Genomic DNA, 12,989 nt, shown 5'->3' on the forward strand with positions numbered 1-12,989 from the left:
GGTGGGGGCGGTGGGGCTGGAAGAGGGTGTGAGTGTGAGTGTGAGTGTGTGTGTGTGTGTGTGAGTGTGTGTGTGTGTGAGATGGTTGGGGTGTCTGGGCTTATATACACCTGAGGGCTGTGTGCTTCCGTCACGAGGCCCCGGAAAGCCTGTTTCCTTGTCATGGGAGCAGGCCCCTGGGGATTTGGGTCATGGCCACAGCAGGTACCCATCATTTATGACCCTGGAGGGGCAGCGGCTCCTGCTCCCGCCCTCACCCCTGCTCCCAGCATCTCTCTGGGGCCCTGTCCTATTCATCCCCTGGCTCCTCTACACTCAGCGGAATCATACACATATTTTGTTCTCTTTTTTTGCATATATCATCTTTATCTGGGGATATAATTCTCTCCTGAGTCCTTGAACCCATGAATGGCTGGAAGCCCTATATTTTAGCGCATCAGCAAGCGCGTGTGTAATCGGTCTTCATGCCAGTAAGTATTTTGAACAGTTTTGTACATGTCAACCCAATGACCCTTACAACAACCTCGTGACCCTGCTGTGCCCACTTTACCGATGGGGAAACTGAGGCACGAGTAAGCACTTGCACCACACACCACACAAGTGCGCAGAAGAGCTGGGTCAGAACCCGCGGCACATGTTCTCTGCCGTGGACGCCGGTGCCCTGGGAAGCAGAGAGCCATCTGGCTTCTGGGAGAGGGTCATCGAGATCTGCTGGTGTTGGAGTCTGGGCAGGTGCATGGCGGGTGCCCGGCAGCTGGAACCACCTGGAAAGGAGCTGCTTCTAGGAGAGCACCAGGACTCGGCTTAGTTATGGCAGGAGCTTACACAAACAGTGGGACATGAGGTTTCTGGAGGCAGGTCATTGGTAGAGCGAGACTTAGCCCAGCTGGGAGCAGGGAGGGGGGAAGCTGCTTGGGGCTGGAGAGTCTGAGGGGAGGAGTGGTCAGGGAGAGCTGGCAGCTGGGCAGGGGAACCGTCTGCAGGGGTCCTGGATGTGGGGCAGAGTTGCTGGCGAGCTGCATCAGTGGGGACGTGGGGACCCAGCACTTGGGGAAGGAGGGGTCTCGGGTGCTGAGTTCTGGCCAACCTGAGGGGGTCTAAGCCTAGTGGAGCATGGCCAGGGGAGGCTCCTGTAGGTGGCCTGGCCGTAATGGCCAGCTTTGTGCGGCGATTGCTGCTGACTGCCCCCCATCGCAGCGGGAGGTCTGAGAAGTGTGCAGGAGATGGCGCAGGGCCAGGGTCTGTGCTGGGCAGGCCCATCTGTAGTGGCCCCTCGGGTCCAGAGAGAGAGGCCCTTGGAGGGGCCAGGGACTGGGAGCCCCCCGGAGGCCTCAGGAATGGAGGGAGAGCCAGGCGGCTCCCCAGTTTGGGGTCCCCTTCTGGAGGCAGTGAGGGGCATCTCTGGGGAGCCTGGGGGCCCCCATGGGCCTGGCTAGAGCCCAGAGTTCGAACGTGGTGGGGTGTGGCTTATGATAGCTGAGGGCCTGGGGAGGTGTTGCTGGTCCACGGGCCCCTCCTTTCTGAGCTGAGGTGGGTGCGGGGGCTGGGTTGTCTGCAGCAGCTCCCAGAGGGCATGGATGGGACACACGCAGCCACCATCAGTGGACAACACGGCCAGACACGAGTGACCAGCGAGGAAGACAGATTTAATGGAGGGTCACGCAGTAGGACTGGTGTTGCTGAGCAGGCAGGAATTTACAGTGAGATGGGAAGGAAGGGAAGAGGGTCTTTGCTGGGCAGCCACCTGGGTTTGCGACGGGCCCTCTGGGCGGAGGCCCCTGGCTTCCAGAGAGACCTGACCGGCCCCATCTTTCCTGACGTGGCATTTCAAAGTGGGGGCTTCGTGAGAAATGCCCGCTGCCTCAGACAGACGGGGGCCTTAGGGGCCAGCCTTCTGGGGAGGCCTGTTGTCCTGTGTGGTCTGGGGCTCACGGGAAATCGGTTGGGGGGTCTGAGCTTTCCAGGCGAGTGCTTGGGGGCGAATGCTTCTCCATCTCTCAGTCCTCATCTTGGCCCGAAGCTGCCCATGCCCCTCTGACACCCGAAGAAGGCACACTTGGGCCCTGGGAGGCCGGCGGTGCTCACACCCATGGCCGTCCAGCGGGTAAGGCCTCCAAGGGCCACGGTGAGGAGCTGCCCTGCCCCGCTGGGGAGCAGGTGTGCGCAGCCAGAAGCTTATGTCGAGTTGAGTCGCCTGGATGCGGCCCTGAGCCCATGGGCGGGAGCTCCGCCAACACTCCCTGTGCCCGCGGTCCCCTGCGCATCTCAAAGATCATCACAAGCACGCGTTGTTCTGTGACATTTGCCAAAACGGTGTTCTTCTGTTCCACGCGCCTTAAAAATTCTTTCAACTGCGGGAAAATGTATGTAACATAAAATTTGCCATTTTATGTATTTTTAAGGCTAGCTTAGGGGCCCTGAGTACATCCCCATTGTGCAACTGTTGCCTTCGTCCATCTTTAGGAATTTACCGTCATCCTGATCTGAAGCTCTATCCCCACGAAACGCCACCTCCCCGTTCCGCCGTCCCCCAGCCCCCGGCACCCCCACCCTACTCTCTGTCTCTGAGTCTGGGCCCTCTAGTCCCTCCTATATGTGGAACCAGACTCTGTCCCTCTGTGGCATTTCACCCAACATCACGTCTTCAAGGCTCTTCCAGGAAGCGGGGGCGGCCCTGCTTTCAGTTCACGGGAGAAGAGCGAGCCACGCAATGGGTGGGCCACGTTTTGTCTTCCTGCCCACCTGTCCTCGGACCCCTGGGTTGCTTTTACATTTCGGCTGTTGTGAATAACGCTGCAAAGGTCATCTGAAACCTCTTTATCCTTTTTGGGGTGTATTCCTAGGAGAGGAACTCCTGGGGGCATATGGAGAGCGCCCAAGTGTTGCCACAGAGGTGCCCCCTCTGTGTTCTCATGGGCAATGTTTGAGGGCTCCAGTCCCTCCACATCCTCGCCAACACCGGGTCCTTTTCTAATCACAGCCCTTCCGCAGAGTGGGAAACAGTACTGTGGTTGGGTTTGTGCTTCCCCGATGACTAAAGATGTGGGGCATCTCTTCGTGTGTGTGCTGACCATCGTCCAACTTTGCAGGGAAATGTCCACTCATGTCCTCTGCCCGTTGTCAGACCAGGTGGCTTGTCTTTTTGGTGCGGAGTTGTACACGTTCTGTATGTATTCTGGATGTCAAACTCTTACCAGATACACGATTTGCAAGTATTTTCTCCCATCCTGTAGATTGTCTTGTCACTTTCTTGATGGTGTCTTTTGAGTCACTAAAGTTTTGAATTTTGGTGACGTCCAATTTATGTTTTGCTTCTGATCTTCCTGCTTTGGCATCCTTACTATGAGTGCATTGTCAGTTCCAAGGTCAGAAAGTGTTTCCCCCGTGTTTTCTTCTAAGACACTTTGGTTTTAGATCTTACGTTTGGGATGTTTACCCATTTTTAGTTAATCTTTGTATGTGGGGTGAGGTGGGGGGTCCAACTTAGTTATTTTGCATGTAGAAATCTGGCTTTTCCAGTAACATTTCTTGAAAAGATGATTTCTTCCCCCACTGAATAGTCTTGAAACCCTCATCAAACGCCAGTTGGACATAAATACACGGGTGCATCTCTGGACGGTGGCTCTACTCCGTCAGTCTGTATGTCCTTTGCCACCTGGTTCAGTTGCTGCACTTTTGCAGTAAGTTTTGAAATCAGTGTTATGAATCCTCCAACTTTCTTCCTCTTTTTCAAGATGACTCTATTGTAGGCCCCTATCAATTCTGTATGACTTTGAGGATCAGGCTTTGGGCTTTCGATATGATTCTGTGATTCTGCAGGTCGCCTTGGGCAGTCCTGTCCCCTTAACGTTGTCTCCCATCCATGAACATGGGATATCCTTCCATCCACGCCCGTCGTCCCCGGCTCTTGCAGCACTGTGCCACAGCTGTCTGTGTACAAGTCTTTCCCTGCATGGTTAAATTTATCACCAGGTATTTTATTCTTTTGGATGTGATTTCCCCTGCTTTAAAAAAATGTTGAGGGGTGCCTGGGTGGCTCAGTGGGTTAAAGCCTCTGCCTTTGGCTCAGGTCATGATCCCAGGGTCCTGGGATCGAACCCCACATCGGGCTCTCTGCTCAGTGGGGACTCTGCTTTCTCTTCTCTCTCTGTCTGCCTCTCTGCCTTCTTGTGATCTCTGTCAAATAAATAAATAAAATCTTTAAAAAATATTTAAAAAAATTTAAAAAGTTGAAAAGCAGATGACTGCATGAAAAAAAAGACATGTCACTCAGTTTTAGAAAAACACATGTGCTTATTTAATATATCTATGACCAATGACATGCTGTCATGTTTGCTGCTCACTTGTTTGCTGTTTACACTCTTCTGTCCCCTCTGTCTGTTTATGACGCTTATGTCTGGAGGCACAGGCTGCATCCCAGTCCCAGGACTCCGGGAGCTCCCTTCCTGAAGTGTGTTGCATGCAGCGCTGTTAATGGCAAGTCTGAGGCCGGTCTTAGCTTTATTTTTCTGCAGATGACTTCTGTTTGTTTTGTTCTCTGGGGAAGCTTTTAGGAACCACTTATTATCCCTCATGTTCAGCAGTTTCTACAGGATGTGTCTGGGTTTTCCCCATTCATTTTTCCTGGCATTGGTTAGTCTTTTCAAACCTGGAGGCTGTGTCTTCCACTGTGGGACAGGTTCCTCCCCAGGGAGGCATTTCCACATCCCCCTGTGTCCTCACTGTTCTCCCTCTGGGAATCCCACATGGCCACACCCCCGGGGTGGGTCACTCATGCTGCTTTCTTTTTCCTCATACTTTCTACCTCCTCAACGTTTTGTTCTAAGTCGGAGGGATTTCTCAACCTCACCTCCAAGCCCCTCTATTTAATTTTAAATATCAACAGTACATTTGATATCTACGACTTTTTTGGGGTCAGTTTTCTAAGTGTACCTTTTCACAACCTCTTGCCCTCGTTTTATGGCTCTAACATCTTGATGGTATATTTAAGATTTTTAAATTCAATTTAACTTAAATTTTCATTTCAAAGGTGGTTTCTTCTTTGTAAACTATATACTTCCTCTGGGGTGTGTTTTTATGTTGATGGTCTCGGGCTTTCTTTCTCATGCCACTGGCTTTGCTCGACATGGGGGTGGTCCTTGGTGGTCTGGGCTCCTCCTCCACCATGTGACAGTCTGTGCTGAGTTAGAGAAAGCTCGCCCGTGTGGGGAGGCTGACATGGCACTCTGGGGTTGGGATGGGGGTCTTCTGGGCTTCACTTGGGGATAAGAAAGTTGGGAGCCCAGAAGCCAGAATGAGAGTTATGTCCTTGGGGGTGCCAACAGCTCTCCAGGAACATTAGCCCTTCCTGGGTGAGGTGTTCTACTGTCCCAGAGATACGGCTGGTGGTGTTCTGTGGAGAGGTGGGACTGCTGGACACTCGGCCTTCGGGGATCCTGGCTGGGTGGCCCTGGCTCCTCCCCTCCATTGAGGACACACCCGTCCTCACTGGGCCTGTTCATGGCGACCAAGTCCTGTCCCGCTGCAGGGCCCCTGCCTTGGGGTCAGCACACTTGCCGCTTCCCATTGTATTTGTTGAGTCCCTCGACCATGATAAGCTGACTTCTCCCCCACAGTGGGTCCCAGGAAGGTTGAGACGGGAGCGGTGGGCTCAGTCCGCCATCTTGAACAGTGGCGTCCACTCTCGCGGAGTGTTGCCTTTCCCACAACCAGCACAGTACTCTGGGTGTTTGGCCAACCCACAGTCCACCCTTACTGTATTGGAACGCCAGGCGCCCATGTGCAGTGAATATTAGATCACCACAGCATGCAGGCTCTCGGTTTAATTTCCCACCCAGAGCAGGAAACCCATTTGTGTCTTCTGTTTTTTCCTTTAAAGGAAAATTTTATTTTAATCTGCTTAGCTCAACGATTATTTTCATTTTCATTTTATTATGAAATATTTCAGACACAGAAAAATGGAGAGAATTAAACGTTGCGTGTATCCACATCCCCATTCCTCAAGCCCATTGCTAACACTGGGCCTCATGTACTTTCTCGGACACTTGCCCATCAAACCACCCCTCCCTCCACACCTCGTAGTTTCTTGGAGCACCTCAAAGTAAGTCACAAGCAATAGTATGTTCCACTCAAACATTCAGGAAGCATACCATGAACAGGAATTCAATTTTTATGCTTTCGTGTGTGAAATAATATGAATCTTGGGTATTTCACTTGATGAATTTTGACAAAGGCATTCATTTGAGTAGCCCAAACCCTGTCAGGACCCACATCCTGACCTTGCTCCAACCTTCTCAGGGCCCCAGATGTGACCTGTGCCCTCTGCTCAGGCCGTGGATCCCACCACCCTCTCCAGGTAGCCTCTTCTGCCAGCCAGCGTCATCCAAATGCTCCAGAAGCAGCCTTGGCGCTGATCTTTAAAAGAAGAAACTCGTTTGCTTGTCTTGGAGCCTCACTTTAAGGGGATCATGCCGCAGGCGCTTTGGCTCAGCTCCGCCCACCAACACCGTGTTTTGAGACCCATTCATGTGGTGGCAAACGCAGTGTGCTCCTCTTCCTTGCTGGTCCCTTCTCCCTTGTAGGACTGTCGTGCCTGCTTTCTCCATCCCTGTAGACGGACATGTGGGTTCATTCCAGGTCTGCCTCTTATTGGGAGAGTGGAGTGAACGTAGCTTCTCTTGAAGCCTTCAGCTCCCAGAAGCTGGAACAACCTCCAGGTGCCCGTTCTCTGTAGGGTAGCTCTGGCGTTTAGGGAACTCTTTCTTCTTTGAGCTGAAATCTGCGTCCCTGTCCCACTGGCTCCTTGGTGCAAACTTTGGGACAACACACAATGAACTACTCCCCCGGGAAGCCACTGCGGGTCCCTTGGGCTGTGTCTCTTCCTCCCATCGTTTGCCCCTCATCGGCACTTTCTAGGATCAAAGAACCATCCATGAAGTCCTCACTTGAAACAGTGGGAAGGAATGCCACACTCATATCTAAGAGCCTGGATTACAGCTTTTCTTGGTGGGGCTCCCCAACACGCTGAGGGGCATGACCGCCCCAGGAGAACCACCCTTGGATGGCACTTCTCAGCCATTGGCTTGTCCAAGCGAGCAGGTGACAGGGTAAGACAGCTTCAGGGTGAAATCACAGAAAGACACAGTGCTGAGGAGCAGAGAGATTTATTTTTAATAGGTCACTAAGCTCTTATGGAGAAGAAAACACCATCACTGATTCGGTAATGAGACATGGTGGGAGAGGTCAATAGAGAATTGGTATTCTAGGTGATTCATCAGCAGCAGGTAGGGGTACCACAGGGGGCAGGCCTGCAGAGCAGGGTGGGGCAGGAGGGCTGGCAGGCCCCAGAGGACTGGCAGGAGGGAGCCACATACACTACGGGCTTGCAGGTCATGGGCACGCACACAGCTGGCTTGCAGGTCACGGGCACGCACACAGCTGGCTTGCAACTCGTGGGCATACAGCATGATGCTTGGCAGGAGCTGGGCACGCAGCAGGCTGAGCTGCAGGAGGAGGCCTGGCCGCAGGCCACTGGGCAGCACAGGGACGGGCAGCCACATGCTGACTGGCAGGAGATGGCTGAGCCGCACACAGGCTGGCACAGCAAAACCATGCAGGGGGCACTGCAGGAGCCCCCACAGCCTGGGGGAGGGCAGGAGGTGGGGATGCAGTCCAGGGAACCAGAGCAGGATGTCTGGCAGGAGCTGGGCACGCAGCAGGACGTCTGGCAGGGGCTGGGCATGCAGCAGGACACCTGGCAGGAGCTGGGCACGCAGCAGGACACCTGGCAGGAGCTGGGCACGCAGCAGGACGTCTGGCAGGAGCTGGGCACGCAGCAGGCCTGCTGGCAGCCCGTGGAGCAGCTGGACTGGCACATGGTGGCGTGGGGCTGGAGTGGAGTCAGGGTGGAGGACGGGGCTGGTCTGGAGGCTCCTTCCCCAGGCAGCCTTTATACCCAGGCTGTGGCATCCTGGCAACAAGCCACACGGGGGCCTTCCTCCTGGTTACCTGATTGTTTTCCTCCTCCTGCTCCTCCTCTGTGCGTCTCTTCCTGGAGTTTCCCGGTGGAAGCGACTCTGTTCAGGAAGCTCTGTGACAGCTGGAGGCTCAGTGTGACCCAGCAGCCCCGTGATTTCTCGACTCCGCCCAGGTAGGATGGTGAAGGACCATCGGCTGGGGACAAGGGCCCCCATATCAGGAATTTCCAGGTCCTCCCCGAGCTCACGTACCCTGTCCTCTGTCCACACAAGCACCATCCTGCTCGCCAGACCGGGGATCCCTGTTTTGATTTGGAAACTCCGTGATCCAAAAGGCCTTCCCAAGGGACCAGAGCCCAGTGGCTGGGCTCCTCACTGGGGACAGCCATGGCCGTGGCATCCACCATGTCATCCGGTCCCGGCTTTGTGCCAGGTGCCACGTTGTCAGCTTGTCACTGACTAGTCACCAGTTCTTGCCGCCATCCAAGGGGTAGGGGTAGCCCACGTACGCGGATGCGCAATTGGATTCCGGGATGTGTGCGCGCTCTCCCACTGTGGCCAAGAAGCAGGCGTTTGAAGCTCAGTTTCACTCTGGGTCTGCGGTCATTACCATTGCGCCAAATTATGCTGGGGTTTTAGGGGTTCAGTAGTGACATATCCTACAGTCCCGAATCAGCTGGCAGAGACAGGAGCAAGCAGTGGGCAGATCATGTGTCTTCTGTGGCTTCCAAGCTCACATGGCAGAGCTGCCCTCCAAGACTGGGCAGCACCAGCCGGAGCCCGGGAGGGGTGGTGAGGGGCGAGCTGCCCACACCAGGCTCCTCTCCCAGCGCCAGCGTCTGGTCTGCCTGGCTCCAGCAAGGCCGGCATGACCTTGCATGAGACCCATCCGCCGGGAAGAAGGCAGCGGCAGGGGTCGATACGCCCCGCATTTCCCGGACCCCTGTCCTTACGTGTCATCTATAGCACATTCTTTTGAGTTGGGTGCCATTTGGCAGGGTCCGTGTTGCTCCCCCTCTGAGGCTGCACCCACCGGGCCCTCTGCACAGGGGTGGGCCCCCCCCAGTGACGGCAGGTGTGGACAGAAGGGCTCCTCAGGTGGCCCAGTAACAAGCCACACTAGTTAAGTCATTCCAAGACTGTGGTCTTGGGGGCTCCTACCGTGGTCAGAGCTGAGACAAGAACATCCTGGAGCCCACCTGAGACCACAAAGCAGAGTGACCTTGAGACCTGTGGATGAGCCACGTCCATCCACACGCTCCTCCATCCTGACAACAGGTTAAAACCCGTTAGGACTAATAGGATCCAGGGTGACCACACGGGACCACAGGTCCCCATGTGACCTAGTGACGGAGCTGCAGGTTTCCACAGGTCACTTGTCAACCACGAGAAGAACGAAAACGAGGCTGCTCCTTCCTCCTCCCCTAGGGCTCCTCCCAGAGCCCCCCTTCGGGGTTCCTTGTCCCGCACTCTACAGCTGGTGGTTCTCTTCATTCTTGTTTCCTGGGAGGGTTTCATCTCACCCTCTTTCAGAGGACGTTCTCTCTCCTTTTGCTACACGTGGCATCCTTGATTGGCAGTGCCCGCCCGTCTCCAGCAACTTCACACCGTTCTCGTCCGTCCTCTGGTCTCCACCGCTGATGAGAAGTCAGCTGTCACCTTTTCTCCTCGTCTGTGAAGTGATCTTCCTCTCACTGCTTTGAAGGCTTTGCTCTGCATTTTTGGTTTTCATCACGGTACCTATTATGTGCCCAGAGTTTACTTTTTTTTTTTTTTGAAAATTTATTTATTTATTAGAGGGAGAGAGAGCAAGCAGGGGAAGAGCAGAGGGAGAGAGAAAATCCCGAGCTGGCTCCCCGCTGAGTGCAGAGCCCAACATGGGGCTTGATCTCATGACCCAAGACCCTGACCTGAACTGCAGTCAAGACTTGGACCCCCAATGGACTGAGCCACCCAGGGCCCCTCTTTTTATTTTTCTTAACTCTTCCTTCTCCTTCCTGTCAGATAATTTCTCTTGACATGTGTTCACTTTCGTGCCCTCTTCATTCTTCTGTCTTCAACATCCCAGTGAACGTTTCATTTCCACTGTGTGTTTTCAGTTCTAGAATCCCTCTCCCGCCATCTTTTTTTTTTACCAGTTTCCATTTATCTGCCAAACATTCCCTCTCCATTCAGTCATGAAAATAATACTTTCCTTTAGTTCTTCGAATGTATCTTCCTCAGACTCTTGAAACGCATTTATAAGAGCCACTCTCCCACCATTGTTTGCCAGCAACGTCCAGACCGTCTCAAGTTGCATGACCATTGATTGACATGTTTCTTTCACTGCAGATTCTGTTTTCTGTATCTTTTATGTCTAGTGATTTTTTTATTGTATATTGAAATTAATTAGGATACTAGATGTAGGACGTCTGTGTTCTCTTTCACTGGCTGTTGATTTCTGTTCTGGTAGGTGGTCCGTTGTTCACTGACTATCTTGGACGTGCACAGCCTGGTTTTACACTTTGTTATGGGGGGGATCTGTTCTGTCACCTGCAGGTGTCCAGGTGCGTGGCTAGGTGTATGCCTAGAACAGAAGCAGATGGACTCTCCTGTCCATGACAAACTGTCCTGGAAAATTGTAAATGACACCCCCCAACAAAGAGGTCAGTCTTTATGCTGAGACTGCACTGTCCAGGTGGACCCCAGCAGGTGCTGTCTGCAGGCAGGTGGGCCCCAGAGTCTCTGTGTGCAAGGAGTGAGGAGTGGCATGGAGGTGGGGGTGAGGGAGCTCAGATGGATGTCCCTCCTCACGAAGGAGACCCTGGGATGGGGAACAGTGTCTCCCTAACAGACGGACTCAACCTGTGAGTGTGCCTGGGTGGGGGTGCCTGGACCTTGCTGACCTGTGTGTCCATCTTTGGGCCCTATTCTGGAAAATTCTTGTAAATCTGTCCCAAATCTTCTAATTCGGCAGCATCTATCAGGAGCATTTTCAGAAATACCATCTTCTGTGTTGAATTCTAGAGGCGTTCTCACCGTCCTGGGTGGGGTGGAGAAAGGATGCTAGAGACTGTGGTTTCTTCATAAGTCCAGTGTGGACTCTGGTGTCTACCAGCCAGAGCCCCGGGGGGCAGACAGAGGTCCTCCCTACCAGCTTTCTGGCGATAGAGGTCAGGCGAGAGTCCCTGGAGGAGAGGAAAACCTGCCACCAGACTCAGCCAGCCTTCCTTTGAGTCCCACATGACTGTTGACCTCTGTGGGCTGCATGTGTGCGGCTGGTGTTTCCTCCCACTTCCCAGGGACACCGTTGCTTCTGGTGGGGCTGCACCTCCTGACAGGAGGTCCATGCCTTGGTTTACTGTGCTTCTCTAATGATGAGACTTTCTTAAGACAAGGATCTGAGGTCGTTGCCTGCCAGGAGTTCTCTGTGACCCACACCCTTCCGTCCACACTTGTGTTGTGGGCAGGTGGTCGCCATGTCCTTCCTTCATGTTGGCCGTGTTTGACCAGCAGCCAGAAGCTAGAAGCTCCCAGGACACTTGGACGTGAGCCAGACACACCCGTTCTCCTAGCACCTGCCTTGGAGACTTCCTGACGTGGGGGAGGCCATCCAGAGGCCATCATCATGTGTGCAGGGGTTGGGACACCCATGTTTTCAGAGTCACACAGAAGTGGCTCCAGAGAAATCGTAAGGAAGGACGCAGAATCCGGCTGGTGCCAGTGACACATCTGGGCACGTTTCCAAGTGTAACATGCATTTGGAGAGGGGCCAATTAGTCATGAGGGTTAGGGCCAGACAGACAAAACACCTGCAGCAGAAATCCAAGTTCTGGGACACAGCCCGGAAGAAGCACAAACAAGGAAGACAGCAGCTGTGTCCCGTGCTGTCCAGACCCCTACAGCCTGAACATAAAGGCCGCCCGGGGCAGGAGCCTCCAGACCTCACCACCGTCCTCCCTGACTCCACTCCAGCCCCACACCACCATGTGCCACACCAGTTGCTCTACGGGCTGCCAGCCGGCCTCCTGCACCCCCAGCTCCTGCCAGACGTCCTGCTACGTGCCCGTAAGCTGCCAGCCCACCATGTCTGTGCCCGTGAGCTGCAGGCCCACCATATCCGTGAGCTGCAAGCCTGCCGTGTACGTTGTCCCCTCCTGCCAGTCCTCTGTGTGTGTGCCCATGAGCTGCAAGCCCCTCATGTTCATGGCCTCCTCCTGCCAGTCCTCCGGGGGCTGCCAGCCCTCCCGCCCCACCCTGCTCTACAGACCCATCTCCTGTAGCACCCCGTCCTGCTTCTGACCGGGATCCCCCTCCAGCTGCTCCCAGGGCACAGGGGGCCACATCTGCGCCCCTCCTGGAGCAAGTCTTCAGCAGCCTCTGGGTTCTGCAAGGGCAGATGAAGAACATGCCCAGTGGACCTTCGAAAGTCCATGGTGAGGATGTGGCAGGATGACCCAGATCCCTCTGTGACCCAGCGTGTCCCCTGTGGGAAGCCTAGTTTCCAGGGTCCTCTGTCTCCAGTGGGAACCAGCCATCTGTGAGCCAAATAAACCATGCTATTCTGATGCAGCTCTGTGCGCCTGTCTTCTGTTTCTGCACACCCTGTCTGTGCTACAAAGTGGGGAAGGCTAAGCCCCTTCTCACAGCGGCTCACGGAAAGTGGGAGCCCCTGTGGAGGGCGTGGTGGTGCACGTGGCTGGGGGGCGGGGCGTCACGTCAGATGTCCTGTGTCCTGGCTCCTGTGTTCTGGAAGGTTGAGTCCAGCTCCTAACTCTTTGTTAGGTTAGATCTGCAGAACCCGACCGGGACTGGCCCCTGGCTCATGACTCACTTCTATTGCTGGTCCACGTGTGGCCCATTTTTAGCTGATGGATGATCAGTTATTGGTTATTATAACCACCCCAGGAACCTACTCCCTAACGTGGATGCCAGGACAGCATCAGCCCTTCACTGATGGCTTCTGGGGTAACCACCGTCAGATCTGTGTGCTCTCTGCTGCCTTTTGAGACACAGCGGAGACACACCTCTGTG

The 12,989-nt window shown here is 54.4% G+C and overlaps 1 protein-coding gene and 1 pseudogene across 2 annotated transcripts; one reads left to right on the forward strand and one right to left on the reverse strand.

Annotated features, from left to right (window-relative positions):
* Positions 1 to 7,273: 7,273 nt before the first annotated feature.
* LOC116872198 (keratin-associated protein 12-1-like) lies at positions 7,274 to 7,876 on the reverse strand. 2 transcript variants are annotated; one of them, XM_032865254.1, is made up of 2 exons: positions 7,782 to 7,876; positions 7,274 to 7,481 (listed from the first exon to the last, which is right to left on the reverse strand). In XM_032865254.1, the coding sequence occupies exons 1-2, from the start codon at positions 7,874 to 7,876 to the stop codon at positions 7,274 to 7,276; spliced, it is 303 nt and encodes a 100-aa protein (XP_032721145.1). The 2 variants fall into 2 exon arrangements, with proteins under 2 accessions (XP_032721145.1, XP_032721146.1); XM_032865255.1 differs by having other exon boundaries at positions 7,274 to 7,441; positions 7,754 to 7,876.
* Positions 7,877 to 11,588: 3,712 nt separating this feature from the next.
* Positions 11,589 to 12,257, forward strand: LOC116872191 (annotated as a pseudogene).
* The last annotated feature ends 732 nt before the right edge of the window (positions 12,258 to 12,989 follow it).

The sequence above is a fragment of the Lontra canadensis genome, unplaced genomic scaffold (assembly GCF_010015895.1).
Source record: "Lontra canadensis isolate GAN:19392208 unplaced genomic scaffold, GSC_riverotter_1.0 scaffold29, whole genome shotgun sequence".
Lineage (NCBI taxonomy): Eukaryota > Metazoa > Chordata > Mammalia > Carnivora > Mustelidae > Lontra > Lontra canadensis.

What these genes read in the sequence shown, in the direction of transcription:
- LOC116872198 (XM_032865254.1), bottom strand. Translation starts at nt 7,876, where the DNA reads ATGTGCCAGTCCAGCTGCTCCACGGGCTGCCAGCAGGCCTGCTGCGTG. An exon ending in GTGCCCAGCTCCTGCCAGGT is followed by an intron (nt 7,482 to 7,781) that starts GTCCTGCTGCGT and finishes CTGCGTGCCCAG; the next exon opens with CTCCTGCCAAGCATCATGCT.